A 26,425-nucleotide genomic window follows, 5' to 3' on the forward strand; every position below is an offset into this window, starting at 1 on the left:
AAAAAAATCCAAGTGATTTTTCCCAATAGTAATTTGTATCATAACCATTTGGTGAATATCAAAGGATATCAATGAACTTTTTTAAAAAGAGTTCTGTTTTCGCTAAATAAATAAGCGCTTGATTACTTGTATCGCTTTTCATATGGACGGCCAGGGTACGCATATTCGTAATGTTGGATTATGATACTTTAATAGACACCAAGAGGTTAATATAACTTATCGTCTTGAACCAAATACAATTTATTATAATAAGCACATGGTAAACCAGTATGTGCGTGTTATAGCTTACGTTCAGCTTCTCATTATGGCCTTTACCTTATTAATTTTGTGTAAGATTGAGATCAAACGAGCTTAAAGGCGAAAGAGTGATGATGTAATTGTCAAAAAAAGTGTGAATCATTTAATATGCATTTATTCATACTTATCACATTGTTTTTGATTATATATTCTTGTTCCAGTTCTAAAGGACACCCAAATCACATATCTTACGTTGTGACTACGTGCACTTTGGTTGTCCCTAAGAAAATCGGTGGAAATAGTAGTCTTGAATATACTATTAATTTGTTTGGGTTATTCTTTTGGTTTTGGTCAGGTTAATGTGGATATACTATTGCAAGTATTTATGAAAAGAAATAAAAGGTATATTGGTTCGTTAAATTAGAAGACAAGTAAAACTTCCTTTTATATTTCTTCAGGAAAACTTTAGCCGTTTAATATTTCTTTAACACAAAATCCCATAAAGTCAACTCGGCACTTCAGTTCAGTTCACCTGGGTGTATCTATCTAAATATTTTGCTGAGCTGTGGTAGCACACATTTATTTGCGACACCAAAAAGCAACCTATGACTGGACGACAAAAAACTTTTTGACGTTGTTTTTTTTTACATTTTTTAAAAGCATGAATACTTTGGATCGAAAAGAATACGTCGTCGAAATAGGTCAGTGGTGATAATTTAACTTCTTAGACATATATTATAACATTTTATACAACAGATTTGGGGACTACTACTTCAAGGGTTTCAATAGCTCATGTAAACGATCCATTTAATATTATTACCGTTTTATCCTGGTACTTTACGTGGTGAAACAATATGTTACGCTCATAAACATCAATAAGAGTTTACGATAGGGATAATTTGAGCAAAGACCCTCAAAAATTCCCTTCTTCAGTTCTGTACCAGGAGGATCAGAACAATACCCCATTATGTGGTATTAAAGTCAAAGATGTTGGTGATTTAGATGTTTACGTAAGCAGTCATATGCTTGTCTCAAAAATTAAGCCATGCAAGTCTAAATATAAATAAATTAATATCCTGAAACTGCGAATGGCTCATCAAATTATTTCAACGCACTTTTTGCATCTTTTTTGAGGTTTACCAGAAACAGCCTTTTGTGTTTTTATCATTCTCCCTTCCTACTTTTCAGCTTTTTCTTCTTCTTGAAATAGTTCTTGAACCCTAGCATTTCTACCTTTTCTTCTTCTTTTATAGCTGCTTTTACCGGGACCTTGTTCCTCATAGTCACTTCTTACTGTATTTTTGGGGAGCCCTCATAGTCACTTCCTGCTGTATTTTTGGGGAGCATCGTCTAAGTTAAATAGATTAGTTAAAGCTTACATGGCTGACGGCCCAAGTTCATAAGAGATTTTACCTTCTTCCACTTCAAATTTTCTAATTTTCGTTTCTTTTACCTTTACGGACTTGTTGGCATAAATTTCATTAATATTATCTAACTTATTAAACTCAGTATACAAACGCATGGCCAACGTCTTTGCTTAAATTGATAATATAGACTTACCTTTGTCTACGTCTTTGAGGCCTCCCTTCTTTTTTCGCCTTTTGGATGGTTTATTTTACTGAAGAGCTCATCCGAGGTACTGTTATACTTTTATCCCATGAAACTGATAAATTTACAGCATTATAAGACCACAAATATGCGAAAAGAAATGCTTTTATGAATACCTGATTAATTCTATATAAGTGTTGGAATGAAAGTGCCCATTTTCATACCAAGCAGGCAGCAAAAAAAGGGATGAAAGGGCCTTGGAGACCGCACCGAACTTTCAGTTCGCATACTTGAGAATCTTGATCTGACAGATGGCCGTGACATTGTTCTGCTACCCTTCCATATAAAGCCATAGTTTGGAATAGTGTTTCCCACACAAGTAAGTTGTACCATTAGTCCTATTCCTTTGACTGATTGTTTAAGAAACGTGTCACATTGAGAGGTTTAAGAAGAAATACTGGAGAAAAAAAGGCACGCATACACGTTGTTTATTTAAAACTAGTCGTGCTCTAAGCCACTTTGACTTCTGATCCTCACTTAAAGAGCGTGTCTGGTTTGGGCAAAGGGAAAGTATAATGGGTCAAACTAATGAAGTTGTAAATGCAAATGATCTTTACACACGACCCTTTTTTTTTGCAAACACCGCCAGGGTTTCTGTACTCAACTGACGGAAAAGGACATCATGCCTTACTGTAATACGGTAGGGGCACAGTTATTACAGTCATTACTGGTATTTGAGTATGAATGTGGGTTTATGGATTTCACTGTAAGCTCTTATAAAAAAAAAGTATGCGACTTTCTCTATCCAATAATAATAATAACGGTCTTTCATCAAAAGACGTTGCCTGAAGGAACTTGAAATGTCGGAAGCGGGGACTGTAACATTTGCATAAAGTTTTAGAAGCCGTGCACGAAAAAGAAAGAAAATAATGACTAATAGTGAGCATTGACTATACCTTTAAGTCTAATTAGTTACCCCTACCCATTATATAATGACTTGCATACATGTGGAGTGAAAGACAGCAGTGACAAACCTGTTCTTTTATTAGACAGAATGACAAAAGACATTCTTAATTATGAACAGTAAATGGAGGTCAATAAAAATAACTACACTGGAGTCCTTTCTAATAGGTCTAAATTCTCTTTTCTGTGATTTGGCGTAACAAAAAAAAAAGACAGTTGAGTAACGTGAAGACTTCAAAGAAGACATGAATTTCTGTGGCATGAAAAATAGTGATTTTTACAGGAAAAAGAGTAGTTTTGTGTAACTTTATTTGCTTTTAAAGCGATCTCCTTGTGGCGTAAACACATTCACTTACCCAGAGGCAGTCATATCGATAGTCATATCGATAGTCATATTTGATAGTCATATCTATCACATGGCCCATAAATTTTTGATTTCAAAATGGTATAAAAAGGGAGCCCCCATCCATTGATTTTTCTTCTCTTTAAGGTTTGTTTTCAACACTGATGTTTGCTGTTCAATAGCTCTCATTGGTGCCGTCAGTCCCAGGATTGAATGATTCGTACTTCTCAGAGGTGTTGGGGAGTAAGCATCGTTTTTTTTTTTTTGTATATATATATTTTTTTTTTGTATATATTTTTTTTTTTTTTGTATATATTTTTTTTTTTTTGTATATATTTTTTTTTTTTTTTTTTTTTTTTTTTTTTGCCTCCTACTTCGGTGGGGGGCTTTTTTTTTGTTTTTTTGGCCCTTTACTTTTCTGAATAAGGCTTCTTATTCTCAAAAGTAAAGGGCCTTTTTTGCATTAGGTAGAACCATTAAGCAACACGTATTAAAATAAAAAGACTCCCTTTGCTCTCTATTAATTGAATGTTCTTAAAATGAAGAGAAGTTTGAAAATCTTGTTCACTCCACATGCCTTGACTGTGTCATGACAAAAAGATCACTGATCTATTCCGAATAGTGTAAAACATTTTTACTCACGGTGCCCATTAAAAGGTCCGATCGTGAAGAGTGTCAAAGAAAACGTTTGAATATGCTTATGAGTAACGTGCAAACAGCTAGTTTTCCCTTTAGAGAAGAAAAGACTTTTGCGTACACAAGAAAGTCATACTGCTGTCAAGGAGACGCTTGCCTGTTTCCTGTTTGTGAAATTACCAACCATGCCGTGCCATGACTACTTCATTAGCTGTCTATGTAAAAAGGGGATTTCATAGCAACTAAAAACCTCGTTGCTGTCATACAAGAAATCAAGCCTTACCCAGGGAAGGCAGTATAATTTCAGCAAATATGTGTATTTTTTGTGATAGCTCAACATAAGCCAGATCTGGGGGACCAATTATTTCGTTATGGACAGCTACTGCAGTGAAAGAATGCTTCAAGTCAGAGTCATTGGATTTTTACCTTTTAGAAAATTCAATGCAAGTCAAAAGTGACAAGGATAACATAAATGACAAATGAGGTTTCAATGAGTTACATCCGGAATAGGAAGGCTTTTTATAGTTAAATGAATTTCATCATGGCTGATGTTCTTTTCGAAAATGAATTGGTAAAAGTGACTCTGCATTTAACAATAAGAGAAATAGTGTTATCGTTCTCTACAGTACTTTCTCACTAAGGTTTTACTCGGATCTATTTCGCTTTCCTGGTGAAGACATTTAAAAAAGAAAATGAGATTTTAGTGTCACAAGAATTCCTGGAAATAAGGTTAAAAGCTTATGTCAGAGTGTGAACAAGCCAAAGCGATATTTCAAAGGGTAAGCCCTGAAGTATATAAAACAACTTTGACAGCCAACATTCTCCTCCGTGTAATTCCGATTAAAGAATACTACTGCTTTTGAAACACTGCCTTATTCATTTGGTTTTACTTGATATTTGAATTATTTACAGGCTGAGTCACTGTAGTACACGGTTGTGTGCGACAACAAAGAGTAACTTATGACTGGACGAGAAAGGGACATGTATAACTTAGACTTTTTGTTACTCGTTTTCTACTTCTTCCCATTTTTATCTTTTTTTAAAAGCATGGATGGTTTGAATCAAATAGAATATATCGTCGGAATAGGTACGTAGTGATAATTCAACTTATCAGACAAGTCCTATAACATTTTATGTAACAGATTTAGGGACTACTACTTCAGGGGTCTCGATAGCTCATGTAAACGACCCTTTCAATATTATTACCGTTTTATACTGGTATTTTACGTTCTGAAACAAATTAGGTTACGTTCATAAACATAACTAAGAGCTTACGATAGGGACGATTTGGGCAAAGACCCTCAAAAATTTCTTTCTTCAATTCTGTACCTGGAAGATCAGAACAATACCCCATTATGCGGTATTAAAGTCGAAGACGTTGGTGATTTAGGTGTTTACGTAGATAAAATCGGTCAATATCTAATTGACATCGACGCTTCGAATAGAAAACTTGGCCAGCTGATGGATGGTTTGACCATTAAAAAAGTTATCACTGACTATTTGAAGTATTTTGTTCAACTTGCCCTCAAAAGATTACAAGTCCACGATAAGCTAATTAAAAATAAGCACTTCCAAGAATTCGTTAACGAAGAGTTTATCGATGAAGACATAAAATCTGTTTGTTATTGCCTCGTTTGTCCAACCGATCGACAAGAATTTATGAAAGATTGCTTTATCGAAGCAGGAATTATTGAAGATTTTGAAGCTGAGCACAGACTTTCATTTGTCATCAAAGCTGTCGCTGTAGCCCATTACCAGCTTTCCCTCGATAGAAACGTGACCGAACTTCAAAACGATCAAGATTATTTTGTTGCAGATATAGACGATATCTCTATTGGAATAGCAAAAATTCATGCAGCTTCCACCGAATCCTTTAGTACTATTACGAGAATTTTTGACGATACCACACAAGGCTTATTAAACGTAGACATCAAGTTTAAGGACTATTTAATAGAAAATTTGACAGAGTTTAATATACATATTTGGCATATTGATCATCTCGTCCAGACTTTTTCCGAAAACATCAAGGTAAATACATGTAACACTTGTATTTATATTTATTATTCTTCATCTCAACTGCTTTTTTTACAAGTATGGATATGATACGGATACCCAGACAGGGACTACAATCTCACAATTGAATTTTAATGGGATTCCCATTGAATTCACGAATGAAGATTTAAACAAAATTGTCTTAAAACCATTTATGGAAAGTATAGATGAATTTGTATCGAAAGCTGATGAAAATTATGGGCAGTACAAACTGTTTCTCTCTGGAAATTATACTGTCAATACATACTTCGTTAGATATCTTAAAGCCACAGAAAATATAAAGTACCATCATTCTATTGTTAAGAATTCACTTGTAAATGTTTCTTCGGGTGTGGTCTCTTCAAGATTGAACAATTACAAATCTCAAACCCCCCTGTATCTTAATGATGAGCACCTGTCCCTATTTTTTGATATTAAATGGTCCCTACCAGAAGCAGTGCTGGAGAAACTTATCGATGATAACAATGGAAATGATGCTTATGACTTTATTGTTGGAATTGGTTCGTAAAAGCTTAAAAAACGCTATGCATAATTTAAGTTTTTTTTTAATTGTATCTTTCTTACTATTAGATTTTGGCACCAGTTTTTCTGGGTGCTCTTATGTCCGGCTCAAAGATAAAAATGGCATCCCTGTGACTACAGAACAAATTAAGGCCATAAGAACAGGCTGGTAATATTAGATGCAAGAGTTATTTAAACTCCAACAACATTCTAATTGATGATTGTAGGCCAAATTATAATGAAATTGCCCCAACCTTGTTAACGTACGATAGAATGATGAGATCAAAATATTGGGGTAATGAAGCCAAATATGAGTCAAAAAAATACAAAGATTTTAGCATAGAAAATTTCAAATTGTTTTTATGTCCGCAATATTTGGATTTGGATGCGGTTGGAGTTATTGCGGATTATCTCCGGTGTTTAAATGATCATACACTTAACGAGTTAGACAGGGTAAGTGATTTGACAAAAGTCCGGAAGATGCGATATGTGATTACTGTACCCGCCACGTGGAATTTATTGGCCCAAGATACCATGGTTCAAGCTGCAATTGAAGCTGGGATAATTCTAAAAGATGAGATCGACCAGCTTCATATAATCAGTGAACCCGAGGCAGCAGTACTGTGCTATAAGAAGGAATTGACCGAATATTTTGGAAAAGACAAAAGAAAGAAGGGATTAACTCGATATTTTGGAAAAGACAAAAGAAATAAGGATCTGAACTTTATTGTATGTGATGCTGGTGGAGGAATTGTAGAATTAACTACATTTAATTTACGACTGAACAAAGGAGAACACGATGTACCTACCACAGAACCAAGGATTTGTCAAATTGGTGACAGTATCAGTGATATTTGCGGTTCAGTCTGTCTCGACGTAAGATTTAAAAATTATATTTTTGAATTTTACAAGTACTTTGGAATAAATATAAACGAAGAATATGTACCTCTAGAAGATGTTATGCAGGATTTTGTAAAAAATCATAAGGTAACAATTTTTTCATTATATGGATATAACTTTTCCTGACTAATTTTTAAATAATGCAGCCTAATTTTAGACCTGGTTTCCGAGGCAGCAGATATTACGACATTAACTTGCCTGGAAAGGGGATTGAAAACTTTACCAGCAATAGTATCTACAAAATGTCTAATGGGAATATGACGCTGAAAATGAAAAACAAAGATATGAAAGAAAGAATATTCGACCCTGTTGTTAATCGTATTTTCGCCCTTATCGATGATCAATTAAAGCAGGCGGAAAAAGGAGGTAGAACTATTGAAGCTATTTTGATGGTCGGCGGCTTTTCTCAGTCTAAATACCTGCAAAAACGCATCAAAAACCTTTATAAAGGCGTGTGTGATATTAAAATCCCTTGCGATGGCGTCGATCAAGCTATTTCTCGTGGTGCAGTATCCTATGGCCTGAATCCCGGTATACTATCAAGAAATACTGCAAGACAATCGTTTGGATTAAAGGTACAGGCTGAATTCGATAAACGCTTGGCGGATTCGATAAAGAGGGAAATGAAAGGCTCTGACGGAAACAGCGATTTTGAAAAAGAATGTTTAGAGTATTTCGTAACAAAGGGTCAAGAATTAGAATGCAAGCGACAAACAATGTTTAAAAAAGATGTATGTATTACATACCCTAACGCTGCAGTAATAGGTATTTATGATAATTGGAAACAAACCCGCGAAACTGCTAATTTTTATATAAGCAATCTTCGCTTGTGACTCCGAAGAAGATGCTAATAGTAGATACCTTACTAAGAGTCATGTTAAAATAATGGAAGCCAAAATTATTATGCCATATATAGTTGGAATAGATGGGAAATTGATTCACTTTATAGTCAGTCTTCAAATGGAGCACATTGGAGTCAGTATTACTATAGAATGTCAAGATCAAATAATCACTGCAGAAGTTCAAAGGATCGCCAAAAATCAATGGTTCTCCCTTAAAATTGAGTCTAGGTATACCATTAATGCTATGATACTCAAACGGCCTTCTGTTGATATTCGAAAGAAGACCGACTACCTGTTTGAGAACCTTATAGCAAAATAGGTATTGTGGGATAGATCAACAGCCCGATAAACCTGAATTTATATGGGCAGGACATTTTTAATATATTAGTGCCCACATTAAAAAATTTATATATACCTTTTATTTATGACTACACATGAGATACACTTCGACATAATCTTTACATCAAGTAGTAAAACCTAACTGGGTAGCTTTATTTTTTTAAGAGACAGAAAGTTAAGTGTTGATTAAATAAGAAATAAATATGAAACTACAAGTGTTTCTCTTAGTTGTTAGTTAAAAAAATAATCTGTATAACAGGTCACACTACGATAAGGTAAAAGCACATCATGACTCAAGAAATGAGGGTAGATCCTCAAGTGACAAGAGGGCATGATGTTAATTAAACCCTCATGTAACCTGCACACAATACTTACATGGGAATCATCGAGACCGTGCTAGGGGATGATGTTTTTTACCCTAGCGTCTGACTTATAGCAGCTGCAACTGTAGGAATATCGGCTTTAAGGCGAACATTCCGTGAAGATGAGGTAATTTTTTAAAATGATCCCGATAGTTGACTGCCTATGCGTATTGCACTATCTTTAGCGTAGATGTAAGCAAACCAGAGCAAAAAGCACTTTCAAGATACATTATATTTCAGCTAAGATTGATGTTCAAGAGCGTGTCGATTGGCTTCAAACAGTTACGACCATTCACAGTCCCTTTTAATCACTCCTGCATTCACCCATCGTACGGGTGTATAATTAGTTCTTGGAAACTGGGGCTGCTAACCCAAATCAGACTATAATAAAACGCGAATGAAGCGATACTGACAAAATGAAGAACCCGCTTGGGGCTGCGTGCAAAAACTTTCCGGCCAAACGACTTTGACAGCCAATAGTCTCTTCTAATGTAAGCCAATTAAAGAATCCTATGGCTTATGGAACACTACGCAATTTAATTAGCAGTGAAGATTTACTGAAAATACGTGACCTGAAGACCAAAGAAATAAAGAAAGATACTTTTCCCCAACTCTTTTTATAAAAATTAAGTTTTGTTTACATTGTAAATAATGATGTCGAGGTGGGGCTTTTTTATTTTATTTTACTACTTTTTTTAAAAAATTGGATGATGACCATTGAATTATTTGTTACATCTATGTGCATCTGTCAAGATGTGGTTGAAGTAAGGATCCTGTTTTTTGTACAACCAAAACACTGAAGAAAACTAAAAACATCCATCAGCCAATCGCATTATAGCAACTGCGGCATTGATCGTTTCTCCAGGATGTGTATGAAATTATCACGAGTTTTATTATTGCAGTAATAAATAATTTTGTGACATGAAGTAGTTGCATTATAATACATAGCAGTGTACATCAAACGTATGCATACAAAAGAGGCAAAAAATTAGCTTGGCTTTATTTTTCTTTTGACAGAATAAAAATTGAGGCATGAAAGTTGTGGCTAAAGCTGTACGCAAATCTCTGCATTACAGTCGCAAACAGACTTAGCCAATCAAAGCATTTACCGTAACTGGATGCAGTACCTTTTTCTTCCACCCAACTTGTGCAAGAAAGGGATATTGCATTTTTATATATGCTGCTTTTAAAATCAATGAGTCGCGTGAAAAAAAAAACATACAATGCCACTAACAAAGAGTATATAAGGGGGCGGGGCTATCAAAATGCATGACCATTGTCGTTAACCAAGCGTGGAAATTAGGTAGCATACACATGTGTGTGTGACTTGATTTATTAGGATTTTATCCAAAGCTTTTTGGTTTGAACATCTTTTTATTTTTTTTCGTTACTTGTTGATTTTCCCATCATGGCAGGTAATTGCGTGGCGTGTGGGGAAAGAGGGGAAACACCGCCCTTTTTTTGTATAATTGGATTGAAGCGTTTGACATGTTTATTTTCAATGGATAGGTAATCATCCCAAAAAGTCGACAGAAAGAAAGGATGCTACTTTGAAGCAGCAACAGCAGCAAGGACAGCAGCAGCAACAAGGACAGCAAGGTCAGAGAAAGAATTCGTCTGGTAAATTGTTCGAATGGGGAGGGATAGAGATGCGATTGCTAATCGAAAAGAAACATATTTTTGTTGTTGTTGTTGTACAGGTGGAAAGAAAGAGAATACAACAACAAATAAGACACTATTGAATAATCCAAAAGCACAAGCAGCAGGTGCGGCAATATTATCAGCGGTGACTTCACCTCAAGCTGCTGGATTAATCCAACCTCAACAACAATCGATGGGAGCCAACGGATTTAATCGAGGTGAACTTGTCGAGTTTCTTAATATGCGTAAGTAAGAGAAAGAGAAAGAGAGAACAAGGCAGTTTGATAATAAAGACACTCTTAAATTAGGCTTTTCGGATGCATTGACGGCTTATCATGATACCAACTTAGACCCTTCGATGAGACCTGAAAAATATGAGAGCGTGAGTAAGCCAGTAACGACGACAACGAATGCTTGGGGAAAGAACAGTAACGGAGTTCCTTCTGCTTGGGGACAACAACCCAAGGAACGAGGTAATAAGAAAGGAAAAGGGGAATATTTTTATTTTTTATTTTATTTCTTAAATAACACATTACGAAACATAGAACCTGGTGTCATGGCCAATGGTGTTGACTTTTTAACCGAGTTGAATAAAAAATAAAAACAGATATTAATCATCCCAACTAAACTCTTTTGAAACTCGAGATTTTTCTACAATGTATTTGCCTTCCTTGTATTTTTGTGGTTCTTCTAGTGCTCGTAAGTATTTCCAACCAATTTTGACATGACATTGGGTACAAATGATGTCTGCCACTGTATGAATGCCAGTTAATAACATGCGTTCTTCTCTCGTTCCAACTGTGATGTTTATCACTTTATTCACAAGATAGGCCGGTCCATTCTATCAATCTGTGATATTAATTTTTGTTACTAAAGTGATGACTCTTTTTGTATATCTTACTCTGCCTTGGAAATTTCGTGACATGATTGAAGTTTGATCTAGTAAATGACAATGACATGAAGTACAAGAAAAGAATAGCTGAGAATCAAGATAATTGCGATGTTTTCGTTTATCCATCATTCAATGAGGGGGGGGGAAGAGAAAGATAGAAAGAAAAGAGAAACCTCATGAGAATAAAAAAAAAAAATTAATGTCCTGCTGCTCAAGTCACGTAGTTGATAACATAAAAACACCTATTTTAATATTGACAATCTACATGTTTAAATGTTTTTACATTATATGATCAATCACCTGTGAGCGCTTATTTGAATTATTTGCATTATCTTAAAACAGGGTGATTATTTATTTATTTTGGCACTCCGTAAAACATGCCTAAAAAAAACATTTTTTGTTGTTGTTATTTTTTGTTTTCCTCTCAAAATGTCAAACATGGAGAAAAACACAATTGTTGAACGCATTCAGAAAAAGATAAACTCTACTCAGCTGAGACCCGAAGAAATCCAAGCGATTGATAAAGCGAGGAGTCAAGTTTATAATCAAAGTAAATATTATTATCCCCAAACTACCGGGATTTTTTTTAATATGTACTTGTTTAGCAACGGTGGGAGGTTTTGTGGGTGCTGTGGGTACTTTTCTCATTGGGCGTAAAAGAAAGATATCTCCCTTCTTGATGTTACCCTTTGTGGGCGGCGGGTTTCTCATAGGCTCCCAAGTAGGCATGGTATCGGGTATCATGTCCGGTATCCGTACCATTAAGCGCTTACCTGATCAAGCGCGTCTTGTGAACCTCGTAAAAGATATACAGTAACATTGTTGTATCCATTTTATTTTATTTTGTATTACTAATTTTTTTTTAAGAAAGGTCCGAAGTCATGCATTCAAGTGGATATACACAAGATAGTCCTACAAGTAAGCCTCGTCCAATGACACCACAAGAAAAAGCTCAGTATCAACAAACTTTACTAAATGACGAAACAATGGTTGAAAATGACCCAATCTCCCAGAAACAAGAGGATAAACAAGACATGGCAACAGAGGATGTATGGTGGAAAGATAACACGGAAACAACTAACGATACGTGGACAGATGATGGTGATAAATACATGCAATCTACGACGAAGAGTGATAGCGCATGGGATAGAATTAGACAGGAAAATAACAAGTAGTTATTTACATGTTTTTATTATTAGCGATTAAATAGGAAAGGGTATCATTATTACATGTACATACAAAAAAAAAGAAGAAAAAAAAAAGGGTTAGTAGTGAGTGATTACATTGGGTTGTGCTGCTGTTGCAACAAATTGATGTTGAGGTAAAAAAGATCTTCTGGCATGTTGTCGATGGATAGACAGAGTTCTTTCTGGTGTAAATGGAAATCGATACAATGTTTTATTACGCTGTTGTACTTTTTCCATTTGAGCTAGTGCTGCTGCTGCTGTTTGTGGATGATGCACATCCACATCGTAATAATTAAATCGGCAACTAAAGATGAGGTCGACTTCTTCCAACGATTTACCCTAGTGACGGTTAATTAAGTTAAAAATAGAGGTTGCATGAAAATGAGAGAAGCTGCCTACATTGGTTTCGGGGTAATGCCAATAGACAATGACAGCTATCACTAGACACATGACACTAAATAAGACATAGGTTCTCCAATAAATGCGTTGTAACATGATGGGAGTTAATTGAAGTACGGCATAAGTGAAAAGCCAATTGGAGGCAGTGGAGATACCTAAAGCTTTAGCTCTAACACCCTGTGAATATAATTCAGCGGGATAAACCCAGCCTAAAGGACCCCAGGTACATGAGTAGACTGCTACACAAATATACATGACAATTAAAAAAACAATGGTGGGTTCATTGGCGTCGAACTGTAACCAAAGTGGATTTCCGCTTTTCCCTGTATTGGCGGACGGCATTTCTTTTTGAAGAGTTGGAGTTAACTGCGAGTAGGAGAATCCATGTACGCCTGATAATACCGCTAATACGGCAATACATACACTACAAAGAATAGCGCCAATAATCATTTGTGGTCTTCGACCCCATTTATCGATCTATCGTTCATGAGCATTCTTTAGATAAAAAAAAAAAAAAAAAAAAAAAAAAAACAATATAATTTTTTTGTTTTTTTTCTTTTTGTTTTTTTGTACATTACGAGTATCATTGCAGGAATGGTGGCAATTAGATTAATCGAGCCACTTAATCCGTTCGCTATATAATAAAAAATGCATTAGTGGCAAAATATGTAAGAACTCAATCAAACAAATTACCAAACAATGCAGCATCCCTTCCTGTAAGTCCAGTCGATTGAAATATTTGAGGGGCGAAGACTCTAATGGATATTTTAATTAAAGAAGAATACAAAGTTAGGTTGTAGCTTACAATAACGCGATTACACCTGTCAGTTGCTGAAATATCTGAACGGACATACCCAAGAATAGTCGCCTCCTGTTATTCTCAGCGCCGGCAAGAAATATGCGCTTGTATTTATGATCTTTATACATTTTATGTTCAAATGAAATGTTTTGCTTCATTTCAGCGAATTCCATAAGAACGTCGTTATGTGTTGTTGTTCCATCGCCTCGTATCTTCGATAACGTTTCCAGTGCTTCTGACATGCGGTTTTTATCAATCGAATGTCGTGGGCTCTGTGGTATGAATAAGAGCAATCCAACTAGACATATTAATGCCGGCACAAGTTGAAGGCCTAACGCTAATCTGGGTGGGGTTTTATTTCCTATTGTAAGTATTGTCTGCTTAATTATTATTTCGGTCGAATTTTACCTCCATCCGGTAGAGCCAGGCACGTTGACAAATGCATAATCAACCCAGTAAGAAATACAAGTTCCAAGCGTGATGGCGAATTGCTGAATTGACATTAGCCTACCGCGTATATTTTTAGGCGCTAATTCAGACTGATCTGTGTAATGCATACATAAATGTATATATTTATATATATAGCGTTAGATCACATGCGTTTAGATGGAGAGAGAATAAAAATGTACTTTACATAGTGGTACAACCATGGATAGAATTCTGCTCTGGAATTGTTAGAAAAGAGAGCACATGTACACAATAACAACTTACCCTAGGCTGACACCTGTTACACCCCTTCCTCCATACATGGTATTGAGTTCGTCGGCGCCGACTTGTAAGACATTTCCAAATATAAAGATGATTGTGCCTAAAGCCATTAAGGCTTTTCTGCCAATCGCGTCAGCTAACGGACCGCTCACGATGGCGCCTAAAAAAGCACCCGCCATCAAAACGCTGATTAATGCGCTACTGGTAACATCATCTTCAATCTGCATATCATTTTGAAAGGATGGCATTAATATCAATCCTGTCAATACACCAAAGTTATAACTATAATTATATAAATTAGCTTTTTAACAAACAACGCTTTTTATGTTTAAATTATTTACCCATACTAGTTGAAGTGGATAATTAAAAAAAAAAATAGAAATACGGGAATTATTAAGGGTCTAATAAGATCATCATTCTTTTCATTTCTTTTTTTTTCTTCTTTTATTCTTACTAATAAGCCGCCTAAAGCTAAAAAACTATATCCGAAAATGGTCAATACAAAAAATTCTTAAGAATGCATAAGAAATTAAAAAGGAGGCTTGTTTTTTTGGGTGTTCTTTTTACCAGCAATAAAAATAAACTCGAGTATTCGTTGAAACAGTAACGCACTTTGTTAGTTTCTGGAACGTCTTCATTTTTTGTTAATAAAAAGTGTCGAGATTTAAAAAAGGGCTCGTTATTTTGTTCTTATTCCCTTTTCTAAATTCCTTTATTGTTAAATGATGAATAAAAATAAAAAAAAAGAAAAAAAAAAGATAAATAAATAAAAATAAAAAAAAGTTTAAAATGATGGAAAAGCCCGGATAATCAAAAATAAGTGAGTGAATTACACAAGCACATTGTATAAAGATGTGGGGAGGCAATTATTTAAGCTATAAGCCACCATTTTTAGTTTTTTTTTTTTCTTTTTTTTTCTGTACCTCTCTATGTTGTCAATAAAGCATTCCTCTATCCCTTTGTACCTGAAAAAAAAAGCGAGGGGGGTAATAAAAATGTATGATTTGTTTGTTATATAAAAAGAGAGGGAAAAAAAGCATCTCTCCCTCTCCTTTATACACCTCTATTTACTAAAATGTGGATAAGCAAAGCTCGCTGTTGTTTGATTACCCTGTTATCTTTAAATAGCGCTAATCTATTTGTGGTCGCATTACCTCATAAAATACATCAATTGACCTCCGAAAATCGAGCGGATACCATTAAATCCGCATTTAAACACGCTTGGGACGGCTACTCGAAATATGCATTTGGTCACGATGAACTCATGCCGATATCGAACAATTTCTCTGATTCCAGGTAAAAAAAAAAAAACTGCCTATTGCTACACGTATGTTGTGTGTATAATCGCTCTAAAATTATAGCTTCATACTTTTATAGAAATGGATGGGGTGGTAAAATTATTATAAATCACTCAGATCGTGAAACATATCCTCATTAATCTAATTTTGCCATAGCAACCATATTTGATGCACTAGATACAATGATCATCATGGGTTTGGATGATGAATATAACACAGCACTAAAACATGTAGCCCAAGTAGACTGGACAGTGACAGATACACCTTCAAAAACATTTGAAACCTGTATCCGTTATTTGGGTGGTCTCATGTCAGCTTATGACCTCAGGCCAAATCTATTATTAATAAGAAAGGCCGTGGAATTAGTAAATCAAGTCATATTGCCCGCATTCAATACCACCAGCGGTATTCCTTCCTCGTTTGTAGATGTACCTTCGTAAGTTGTAATCAGAAACATTCTTCCCTCTATTTAATCTAATCTTTTATTTAGCCAACTACCTATTATCTCGGATACCATTGTCCTTGCAGAGTTTGCGCTGCAACTGGAATTTGTCAGATTATCTCAGATCACTGGTGATCCAACCTATGAAATCATGGCTAATTCAATCATCGAGAAAATATCACAGGTAGATACACCCATCCCTGGTTTATACTCCATCTTTTGGGACCCTCGTACCTTTGAGCCCAGTAGAAGTAAGTCTCTTTATGATTATTTCCCCTTCTTTTAGACTGACTGTGCGGTGTCTGTTTAGCTTATATCACCATATCGGGTGGCGGTGATAGTTTCTATGAATACCTGCTGAAAACGCATATACTGATGGATGGAGAGAATACGCAAGATATTTTGCAGCTTCAAATGTGGGAAGACGCTGTTGTGAGTATGTACTACTCTTTACGTTCTGTATCTCAACAGGGAGATGTTTTCCTGTCTGAGGATTTAGACGGTTATCAACGTTTAAAAACCGGTGAACTTGTAAGTGTATCAGATCATCCCCTCCAGTGTGTATGCACGCGCTAATCTAAATGAAAAAAAGGTTTGCTTTATGCCTGGAAATCTCTTGTTGGGGGCCAAGTATGTGAATAGTTTAGAGATGGCTACGTTTGCTCAAGAGCTTTTGGACTCGTGTTACAAGACATGGAAGAGATCACCAACGGGTTTATCTCCGGAAGCGTGGGGTTGGATTGATGATTTACACTACAATACAAGTAATATCCTTTACACGCCTGACCAATCCAAACTCTTTGATCAACTTGGATTCATTCCTAATGATTTACGTTACATGTTACGCCCAGGTACATAACAGACACAACAATAACAAAAAAAAAGCATGTGTACTCACATTACCCACCATTTTTAGAAACAATAGAAAGTCTATTTTATTTTTACAGGTTAACTGGTGAGACTAAATATCAGGTGCGTAACAAAATACATCTTTTTTTTTTTTGGCTGTACGTAACTCATCTCAACTCTTTAGGATATGGCGTGGGAAATTTTCGAGTCGATTGAAAGGTACTGCAAAACAAGCAGTGGTTACTCATCCGTGAGTAATATCATTAATAATATCAGTTCGAGCAGAAGCGATTTTCAAGAAAGGTTGGCAATAATTTTTTTCTTTTTCTTTTGTGAAATTGTGACACTAACACATATATACAAGCTTCCTTTTTGCAGAGACTTTGAAGTACCTCTATTTGATCTTTTCGGACCCTTCCTTGATCTCGCTTGATGAATATGTGTTCAATACAGAAGCCCATCCGTTTAAATTAAATAAACCAATTAAAGTTCAATTTTAGCGAAAAACCAAGGCTGTTCTCAAGCAAACCTTTTTCCCTTTGAAGTGCGGAGTTGACTTCTATGATTTTATGCAACAATAAAAACTGAAGTGATATAAAAGGAAGTTTTACTTGCTTTTTTTAGTATTTACTGTTATTTTCAGTTTCGATCCAGAAAAAGGGAACAGCATTATAATATCCAAAGTCTGTAAGACTATAATCTCAATCAAATATATGATGATCCTTTATTTAACACATAAATTGTAACAGTATTTATATCATTTGGTAATCTTCAGTTATAAACATTCCGTATTATGTAGTTGAGACATTAGCATAATGACTAAATAGATATGACAGATGAGACCTTGATCTGCTAGCTAGACAGATATATTATAGTTGAGATTCTGCTAGATATAATGGTTATACAGGTACGTGATACACCAATCATTAACGAGTTGTGATGCTTCTTAAGATAATGCCAGTAATGAGAACAAATAGCATTCTCAGTTGTGATGTGTTTCATACCAATCCCGAGTGAATACCTAGAGAAGCCTATGCGTTCGGCGACAACAAAGGGGTTATAAGGCAATTGATACACAAAATTCTGATCCGATAGCTTTGAAAGAAAATTCTTCATTGCAACCTAAAAGTATAAATATCCATTGGAGGTATCTCCTGTATTCTGATTTTTTTATATATTTACCTAGGCCGACACAACTGATCAAAGCAGAATAACAATTGCTTGATTTTTGATGGCATAGACATATCTTCTTGATTGAACCCGGATATATTTGATAAAAGGTAAATGGATTGTGAACCGGATCTGCCACCGTGGTGATAGTCCCGCAATTCCACACTTAATATGCAAAAATACCCTAAGATTCGATCCAAGTCAACCCGAAAGGTAAATGGATTGTTAACCGAATCTGCCACCTTCAGTGATAGTCCCGCAATACCACACTTAACGCATAATTGAAATGGGCACCAAGTCAACCCGAAAGGTAAATGGATTGTGAACCGGATCTGCCACCTTTACAGTGATAGTCCCGCAATTCCACACTTAACGCAAAATTGAAATGGACACCAAGCCAACCCGAAAGGTAAATGGATTGTGAATCGGATCTGCCACCTTTACAGTGATAGTCCCGCAATTCCACACTTAACGCAAAATTGAAATGGACACCAAGCCAACCCGAAAGGTAAATGGATTGTGAATCGGATCTGCCACCTTTACAGTGATAGTCCCGCAATGCCACACTTAACGCAAAGTTGAAATGGAAACCAAGAAATCCAAGTCTAGTAACAACAAAAAAGCAAAACTTTTACCAGCTAACACGAGGGATATTTGATAGTACTTGATAAAGAAAAGGTCTTCAAGGTGATCTAAAAGTAGGAACAAACATTTAAGCCATCTCTTCTATTCTAATTTAATACCTACATCTTATATTACCTTAAATGACACAACTGACCAAAACAGATCAACAATTGCTTGCTTTTGAGGGCGTAGACATGTCTTCTTCATTAAACTCGAATGTAGTTGATAAAAGGAAAGGGATTGTGAGGTGATCCGTAACCATCCCATAAAAAAAAGCCCAAGGAAAAAACTGACGTCACTCATTTTTTATTTGTGTATTTAAGGGTAATATGCTCTTCCTTGCGTTTCAACTAAAGCGTGGCTAATGACAAGAACGTATTGATGTCAAGATATTTCTTGGTCTTCTATTTTAAACAAAAACATTCTGGGACAATTACAAAGCAAAACATCAATCAAAACTGATTATTTAAATATGTGAACCTTTGTCTGAGTATTCCCTTTTTCTTTTGTTGGCACAGTTTCTCTTCTTCATTTTGAGACAATTTAGACAAACTGTATAATAATGGCTTTTTTAAAAGCCCGGTATTTTTCATGCAGAATAAAGATTGACAGATAAATGTAAACTATTTGCATGTCTTGGATATAACTGTAGTAATTACCGTTAAATTAGTTTATAAATCATGCTAAGACAGGCTTGATGCGTTTGACTGCAGTGCATTAAGTTACAGTAATTAGAAACGTAATGGATCAATGACCAGGATAAGTGGATAGCGGAGTTGGTCCTTTGAAGATGGTATAAATTTTTTTTTTAGGATATAATCACCCTAAAATAAATCAGCGATCAAAAATTGAAAAATATCGCAAACAAATTAGAGCGGAAATAACGATCTTTTTTTAAAAAATATCGCGATTGGCGATATCGATAAAATTTTCTAAAATATCGTTATTGGCAATATCGATCAAACTTTCCAAAATATCGCGATTGACGATATCGATCCATAAATCAAAAAAACAAAAAAATATCGTTGGATGGGGTAAAAAAAAATGGGGTAATCGATAATCGATATAATATTACTTTTACACCCCTGCTGAATCAGGATACAGGCTTAAAATTGATACGTTTGTATATATTGGAAAAAAAAAAATTTATTTATAAAAAAAAACTAAATAACGTCGAATCTGACCATGATGAACCTCTTCAAATATGGAAAATGACCAGTAAAATATGACCAGAGACAGACATAATCAGAGGAACTACGATAGTGACCACACGAAGACCTCAGAAGAACAGCAGTATCACTTACCTGCAAAAATATGGTTTACGTTAATAAGAGAATAAATTATCATGTTTAGCAATGTGTACCTTTACAAAACCGTGGGATGTACGAGCCTCAAATAAACAGTAATATCAATCAGCTTTAAAAAGTTGGGTTAACTTAATAATAAACAAGTATACCAAAGTCAAGTTATTTACCTTTCCACAAGTAATCAATGTATTGATTCCTTTAGCTATAAAAATGCGCTAATAGATATAAGAAAGTAGTTAGAGTTCCTTACCGAGCAAAGAGCATTGGTCTGATCCTAAATTAGAAAGTTGTAACACGTTTATTATTAGTCACATAACTAAATCTAAATTAATTTAAAAATGGTTATGATGAATCAAATACCATTAACTATTCGCATATACATACATTAACCTGGAAGAAAAAGAAAAGAGGAAAAAGAATAAGAATAAAAAGGTATAAAAAACAAAGTTTGTTTAAATAAGAAAAAAAAAAAATTCAGACTCAATTCCTTTTTTTTTGGCAACGCCGTTGATTATTTTCTACAGCAACTGATTCATCAGTCTTGTAAATGATAGATTCAAGGCACTCTCCTATTTTTTTTTTTTTTTTTTTTTTTTTTTTTTGCAAATCTAAATTCATGTGTGCTCACTTAAAGTAATTTGGATGTCTCGGCCTGTTGAAAACTGGTACGTGTGTAAACGCTTGTTCTTTTTTGACTTTACATATTAAGAAAGTACTCCAGGCTCGAACTTCGTTTTTGGTGAAGTTATAAAGAATCATGACGTTTCCCCTTATTCAAAGGCCATCCCGCGCATGATGAGGCAGAGCAAAAAAAAATTGTCGTCTTTGATGCAAAGGACCTTGTGTCTACTATTGGGTTGGTGAATGGGGTCGACAGGTCTAACAACAAATATTCAATAAAAACTGGTAAGGCTTTCAAAGTCGATAAGAGTAGTATTACCAGCAGTGTTGGAAAATCATTAAAACCCACAGTCACATGTCCCCTTTTCTCATTTTACTTACGTAATCTGAAGTTGTCTTTTTCTTACCCTGGCTATCATCCCCATAAACATTTTTTTTCTTTAAAAAATTACGTTTATCTATTAACATGGTATTGCTACATCTATTTATTTATGTATAGGTTGTTTTTATAGAGATTTGAAAATTTGGCTTTGCGATCAGCGATCAAAAAATCAAAAATATCGGAGATATCGATATTTTCGATTTTTTGAGCGATATCGCCAATATCGATCAAAAAAAACATTTTGATTGCTGATTTATTTTAGGGTGAATGTTTTTCTGTACCTCTTTTCACACGATGTCTACTCCTAAAGAATTAGTTCTCAAATACCTTAATAATTATAGCATACGAGCATTCAACATATTTGTCAGAAAACACCGGGACGAAATCGTTAGACTTTCAACCTCTTTAAGTGATATTGGCACACCTATCCAACTTCAGCGTTACTGGATCAGCTCGTATAACAGAATAGCTAGAGAAAATGGGAAGCCGTTATTGATGGTCGATGAAAGGTACATCGTATTTGAAGCAACTGTTACACATTTTTATCAACTTTATGATATATAGCTACGCTAGAGCATCGAAAAAACTTATAGTGATTTTTATAGTGATTTTTATACTGATTAAACGTCAAGTAAGTACGCTTTATAAGTCTTTAAATTGTAGTTCATGCCTTCTATCTAAACACATGTCTAGAAAAAGCTGCAGAGAAAAAGTCGAGAACGTTTTGTCCCCAATAAAAATTAGAATACTATAATCTCCTTAAACAGCTATGTTCCTGTTTAATTACTACCGTTGTGTACTACATGATATTAATTCGTCCATACAACTACTGTACAATGTTATTGGCTCAATTTTTACACAACCATCTCTGGAACTCAAAAAAATAGTAGATATTTCGTATTTAAAGCACTCGCTTTTACATATTTCATTAAATTTTGATATATACAGTCAATCAAAGGTTTCCAAAAGCCTTATGGAACATCAAGACGTTTAATAAGTACGTGTGCTAAAAAAAATCTAGCAATAGCACGGTGTTTTAAAAAAAACCGTGTAACAAAAAAAAAATTAAAAAATTATATAAAAAATAAACCCATGGGCAATTTTCATATCCTTTCTTCATTTTTACATCCATCCATCCGTTTAAATGGTAAGTCTATTTTTTATTTTTACATGATTCGAAACTTCACTTGTATCTACTTTTAGATGTGTGTACAAATGATGGCCCCACATTGGATGATTAGTATCTATTTTGATATTTACCATAGAATCTTGTGGGATTGGAGAACCTTGTAGGAAGCTCTTTTCCATGCACCCATGATTCTGTTTTTATTTTTATAAAAACGTCGAGCTTGATGTATACTATCATCTTTTGGTAAAATACAATGTGTATTTATCTGGCTGAGTTGTGTCTCTTTTTCTTCGGAAAAATCCAACTTGTTAGAGTGTAGTTTTATCAGAATTGTGAATTTTCTTAAAAAAAAATTTGAATCTGATCGAACCCTTATCACTCCATGACAGCCTCCCACTACCAAGAAGTCTGCCGGTAAGAAGGTTGCCCCTGCTCCTTATCCCGTCAAGGGAAAGCAAGCCGCTAAGGTTGCTGCCAACCCTTTGATTGAAAAGACTCCCAAGAACTTTGGTGTCGGTCAAGATGTTCAACCCAAGCGTGATGTCTCTCGTTTCGTCAAGTGGCCTCAATATGTCAAGCTTCAACGTCAAAAGAAGATCATCTACCAACGTTTGAAGGTCCCTCCTGCTCTCAACCAATTCACTCATGTTTTGGATAAGAACACTGCCACTCAAGTCTTCAAGTTGATGCACAAGTACAGACCCGAGTCCAAGACTGAGAAGCGTGATCGTCTCCGTGCCGCCGCTGCTGCCAAGGCCGAGAAGAAGGAAGTTGCTAAGACTGAGAAGCCCGTTGTTGTCAAGTATGGTATCAACCACATCACTGCTCTTATTGAAGCCAAGAAGGCCAAGTTGGTCGTTATTGCTGATGATGTTGACCCCATTGAGTTGGTTCTCTGGCTCCCTGCTCTCTGTCGTAAGATGGGTATCCCTTACTGTATTGTTAAGGGTAAGGCTAGACTCGGTACACTTGTTCACAAGAAGACTGCTACTGCTCTTGTCTTGACTGAAGTCTCTGATGCTGATAAGGCCGAACTTGCTACTATTGTCTCTGCTGTCAACACCAACTTTACCGAGAAGTGGGAAGATGTCCGTCGTCACTGGGGTGGTGGAATTATGGGTCCCAAGTCCAACGCCAAGATGGCCAAGCGTGCTGCTTTGGAAGCCAAGGAAATTGCTGCTCGTCAGTAAATTATCTCGTCTTAATAAAAAAAATCTCTCTGATTTGTTCTCCAAAACTTCTTTTCTATCCCCTATATTTGTAAATAAACTATATCTTTTTTTTAATTAATTTTTTTTTTTTTTTCTTGTGTACGTTCAAGGGGAAAGAGGTTATTAGGTCAGGTGTGTCATTTAGATCTCTTATTGGTGCAGATTGTTTAATTTGATTATTTAACACAGGGATTTTCCCTTTTTTGAAATTCCTTTTTTTTCATTGTCTGATAAATAGGAGATTTTTACTTATTTGATCACTTTTTTTTTTCCTCTCTCTTTTTTTTCCCCCTTTCAAAACCCTTATAAAAATGATTACAACTTCAATTCAACGAGCGCAAGAGCAACAACAAAATATCATCATGATTGCCAATCCAATTGTTGTTGTTCAACAAGAGGAAGACGAGAAAAAGAATGAAAAGGAGGAATATTACTATCGCCCACTACCTTCCGTCTTAACAGGTAAAAAAAGATAAGCATTATCTTGTTGTAGTTGGCAAAATGACTTATAAATAAAAAAAAACCAGACTTTTTCGCTTTTAAATTATGCGATTTTATTCGAACTCGTCCGTTACCAACGGGATCCGAAAGAACCGCACCCGAATTAGTGTATTTCATCTTGAAAATCACATCACAAGCCCGCATATCATGTCACATTGCAGTAGTTGCGCTGATTTATATAGAAAGATGCAAGGCTGCGCTTCCAAAAAATGCCATTGGTGATCAAGGTACGCTCTCTCTTTTTTTCTTTTTTGTGAGCGATGGGCTTAATATTCTAATTTTATAGACACCATCCATCGTATATTTGTGGCGTCGATTCTCGTGGCCTCTAAATATTTACACGGCACATGTTGGGGAGCCAGTCAGACGGTGATGATGATGGATGAGGAAGAAGAGGTGGTGGTGCGAGCAGAAGACGAACTCCCCGTATGGTTAAACAATGCCAGAATGGCCAGTATCTGTAATCGATTTTACAGTCTGCAACAAATCAATCAATTAGAACTGGCCTTTCTAAATCTGATCAAATTTGAGTGCTTTGTCAACCCAATTGAGGTCCAGGAATATTTGGTCAAACATCGACAAGACTTGTTACTCTAATTTTTATTTTTTTTTGACTTGTGCAGGTCACATTGATGAATTTCCCCATTTTTACGATAATCTCTCTTCCCTCTAGTGTACATAGAAAACTGCGTATTATTTCTCATTCATAATCATCTTAATTAGACACACACACACACACATTTTTTAGCCTTCTTGCCAAAAAAGAAATACCCCCCACGTCTCATTCGTTTATTCTATAAACACACAAATCATACATCATAATAATTAAAGCATTAATGTAACACATTTAAAATACTCCTTGCCTTTTTTGTACGTACAATGATCGACTCCCCCTAATCAATCATATCATATGTTGAACTCGTAAAACGCGTGATAAATTCTTTTTCAGGGTGCTTTTGTTCCGAAAAAAAAAGTCTCTAAAGGTAATTTGTAATCTCTTAACTCTCACCGTCTTCCCGCACGTGTTTTTTTTACCTATCAAAAAGAAATTTCCTCCCTTTCTAGGTTTTTTTTTTTTTTTTTTTTTTTTTTTTTTTTTTTTTTTTAATTCCATTTAACATTTTGTACCTCTCTCTTTTTGATTGAATTTTTTTCTGCAATAAAAAAAGTTCATGCAGCCAATGTACTTGCACCCCCATAAAAAAAAAATAAGAGTGGGTGGCACATAAGTGAGTGCAAGCTTTTGAATGAATGATGATCACCATACTACACGCCGAGTTCAAATTGCATACATCGTATCCTACCACACACGTTACCTTGGAATGTTTTTTTAATTAAAAAAAAAACGATATCTGTGTAGTCATGGCAACGTCCCAACTTTTTTTTTTTCTTACAAAGATACCCCCGCGGAGGGAATTTAAACTGTTTTTTAATATATTTTCGCTCTCTCTCTCTTTTTCCTATTAAATTCAAGATGGGTGACAAACGTCCCCATTCCGAACCATTGCTTCAGTCGAACAAACGTCTGAAGCGATTGACCATGCCAAAGCGAGTTAAAAAAGGAGACGACACGATTGGAGAAAAACTAGAGACCATTCGAAAGACGGTGACCACAGTGAATGAACAAGGTAAAAACAAAACAAAACAAAAACCTTTGCGCTCTCTTTCTTTTTTCTTTGCGTAGCTGATAAAAAGGGAGTAGAATACGAATGTAATTTATGCGGCGAAGTGCTGAAAGAACCTTATCCTCGTCCACTGAAACGATTAATTGATACCGTGAAAAAGAACGAACGTGAATACCGCAAAGAACAAGAGGAGGAGTACAAAGTGCTTAAAGCACAATGCGAGGCAGAAGGTCGACTCGTACCTCCGTTTACTTTTTTAAAGGGCGGGATATCCAAGAACGATCAATCGTTTATTTGTCGTATGCACAAGGTAGAATTGGTGTATAAACCCATGGCGATTGAAAAGGGATACCCGACACACATTGAGTTTGAGGAGATTGGAGCACGCGTGAAATTGTTCGAGTCGGAATTAAAGGATATTGTGGAAGGCAGGTTGGAGAGTTCGTTTCTGGAGACGGTGATGCGTGTGCACCAAGAGCTGGGGTCTGTCAAGGCACGTCAGACGAAACAATTAATGACTCGTTTTGAAGAGACGCTGGTAAAATTCATGTGTTGTGTGTGCATGTGTGTATAGTTTATTTGTTAACCAAAATAGGGTTTCTTTTTGATACAAAGCCGGGTTACTATGGTAACAGAGGGTCGCACTATATTTTGGAAGCATTAGACAAGATGTTTGTCAAGACGGATTATTTAGATAAGCAAAAGACAAGTCCGTTGACACCTGTGGAATATATGCAGCAAGTGATGGTACCTGAATGTGGTATACGATTAATCAAGCAGGACTTAAATTTAGAGAATTTACAAGAGGCGAGTAAAGTGATGAAAGAGAGTAGCGAATACGGAAGCACTGTTTATAACAAGCTGAAAAAGAAGTAAATAAAAAAAAAAAAAAAAACCAAAAAAAAAAAAAAAAAAAA

General features: G+C 35.5%; 10 protein-coding genes across 10 annotated transcripts; 8 read left to right on the forward strand and 2 right to left on the reverse strand.

Annotated features, from left to right (window-relative positions):
* Positions 1-5,143: 5,143 nt before the first annotated feature.
* EV154DRAFT_279403 (uncharacterized protein) lies at positions 5,144-8,610 on the forward strand. The gene is made up of 7 exons (XM_051594744.1): positions 5,144-5,232; positions 5,294-5,755; positions 5,820-6,279; positions 6,350-6,449; positions 6,508-7,267; positions 7,327-7,945; positions 7,998-8,610. The coding sequence occupies exons 2-7, from the start codon at positions 5,387-5,389 to the stop codon at positions 8,339-8,341; spliced, it is 2,652 nt and encodes an 883-aa protein (XP_051462470.1). The 5' UTR covers positions 5,144-5,232; positions 5,294-5,386; the 3' UTR covers positions 8,342-8,610.
* A 1,476-nt stretch (positions 8,611-10,086) lies between these two features.
* EV154DRAFT_493363 (uncharacterized protein) lies at positions 10,087-10,979 on the forward strand. The gene is made up of 5 exons (XM_051599793.1): positions 10,087-10,138; positions 10,233-10,343; positions 10,424-10,609; positions 10,673-10,837; positions 10,910-10,979. Exons 1-5 carry the CDS (start codon positions 10,132-10,134, stop codon positions 10,963-10,965), a joined length of 525 nt encoding a protein of 174 aa, XP_051462471.1. The 5' UTR covers positions 10,087-10,131; the 3' UTR covers positions 10,966-10,979.
* Positions 10,980-11,514, reverse strand: EV154DRAFT_435559 (yippee-like protein; the record flags this gene model as incomplete). Its single annotated transcript, XM_051596793.1, has 2 exons — positions 11,266-11,514; positions 10,980-11,205 (listed from the first exon to the last, which is right to left on the reverse strand). Coding segments are annotated over exons 1-2 (345 nt in total), but the record flags the coding sequence as incomplete, so codon positions are not given.
* Positions 11,515-11,655: 141 nt separating this feature from the next.
* Positions 11,656-12,519, forward strand: EV154DRAFT_493368 (uncharacterized protein). Its single transcript, XM_051599794.1, has 2 exons — positions 11,656-11,806; positions 11,862-12,519. The coding sequence occupies exons 1-2, from the start codon at positions 11,686-11,688 to the stop codon at positions 12,071-12,073; spliced, it is 333 nt and encodes a 110-aa protein (XP_051462473.1). The 5' UTR covers positions 11,656-11,685; the 3' UTR covers positions 12,074-12,519.
* A 2-nt stretch (positions 12,520-12,521) lies between these two features.
* EV154DRAFT_558746 (general substrate transporter) lies at positions 12,522-14,597 on the reverse strand (the record flags this gene model as incomplete). The annotated part of the gene is made up of 8 exons (XM_051605508.1): positions 12,522-12,782; positions 12,843-13,319; positions 13,421-13,476; positions 13,536-13,597; positions 13,648-13,983; positions 14,050-14,185; positions 14,276-14,301; positions 14,353-14,597. The coding sequence occupies 8 exons, from the start codon at positions 14,595-14,597 to the stop codon at positions 12,522-12,524; spliced, it is 1,599 nt and encodes a 532-aa protein (XP_051462474.1).
* Positions 14,598-15,247: 650 nt separating this feature from the next.
* On the forward strand, positions 15,248-17,516 carry EV154DRAFT_493390 (glycoside hydrolase). Its single transcript, XM_051599795.1, has 9 exons — positions 15,248-15,645; positions 15,727-15,740; positions 15,804-16,083; positions 16,138-16,340; positions 16,400-16,620; positions 16,682-16,940; positions 17,006-17,061; positions 17,123-17,241; positions 17,303-17,516. The coding sequence occupies exons 1-9, from the start codon at positions 15,425-15,427 to the stop codon at positions 17,436-17,438; spliced, it is 1,509 nt and encodes a 502-aa protein (XP_051462475.1). The 5' UTR covers positions 15,248-15,424; the 3' UTR covers positions 17,439-17,516.
* Positions 17,517-21,289: 3,773 nt separating this feature from the next.
* EV154DRAFT_547726 (uncharacterized protein) lies at positions 21,290-22,149 on the forward strand. The gene is made up of 3 exons (XM_051604774.1): positions 21,290-21,551; positions 21,607-21,673; positions 21,736-22,149. Exons 1-3 carry the CDS (start codon positions 21,310-21,312, stop codon positions 21,784-21,786), a joined length of 360 nt encoding a protein of 119 aa, XP_051462476.1. The 5' UTR covers positions 21,290-21,309; the 3' UTR covers positions 21,787-22,149.
* Positions 22,150-22,186: 37 nt separating this feature from the next.
* EV154DRAFT_476783 (50S ribosomal protein L30e-like protein) lies at positions 22,187-23,361 on the forward strand (the record flags this gene model as incomplete). The annotated part of the gene is made up of 2 exons (XM_051598059.1): positions 22,187-22,189; positions 22,561-23,361. 2 exons carry the CDS (start codon positions 22,187-22,189, stop codon positions 23,359-23,361), a joined length of 804 nt encoding a protein of 267 aa, XP_051462477.1.
* Positions 23,362-23,471: 110 nt separating this feature from the next.
* Positions 23,472-24,948, forward strand: EV154DRAFT_493403 (uncharacterized protein). Its single transcript, XM_051599796.1, has 3 exons — positions 23,472-23,844; positions 23,910-24,110; positions 24,170-24,948. The coding sequence occupies exons 1-3, from the start codon at positions 23,694-23,696 to the stop codon at positions 24,478-24,480; spliced, it is 663 nt and encodes a 220-aa protein (XP_051462478.1). The 5' UTR covers positions 23,472-23,693; the 3' UTR covers positions 24,481-24,948.
* A 305-nt stretch (positions 24,949-25,253) lies between these two features.
* EV154DRAFT_279713 (RTC4-like domain-containing protein) lies at positions 25,254-26,425 on the forward strand. Its single transcript, XM_051594746.1, has 3 exons — positions 25,254-25,511; positions 25,586-26,046; positions 26,124-26,425. Exons 1-3 carry the CDS (start codon positions 25,358-25,360, stop codon positions 26,382-26,384), a joined length of 876 nt encoding a protein of 291 aa, XP_051462479.1. The 5' UTR covers positions 25,254-25,357; the 3' UTR covers positions 26,385-26,425.

The sequence above is a fragment of the Mucor mucedo genome, assembly GCF_025094135.1.
Source record: "Mucor mucedo strain NRRL 3635 chromosome Unknown EV154scaffold_7, whole genome shotgun sequence".
Taxonomy (NCBI): Eukaryota; Fungi; Mucoromycota; class Mucoromycetes; order Mucorales; family Mucoraceae; genus Mucor; species Mucor mucedo.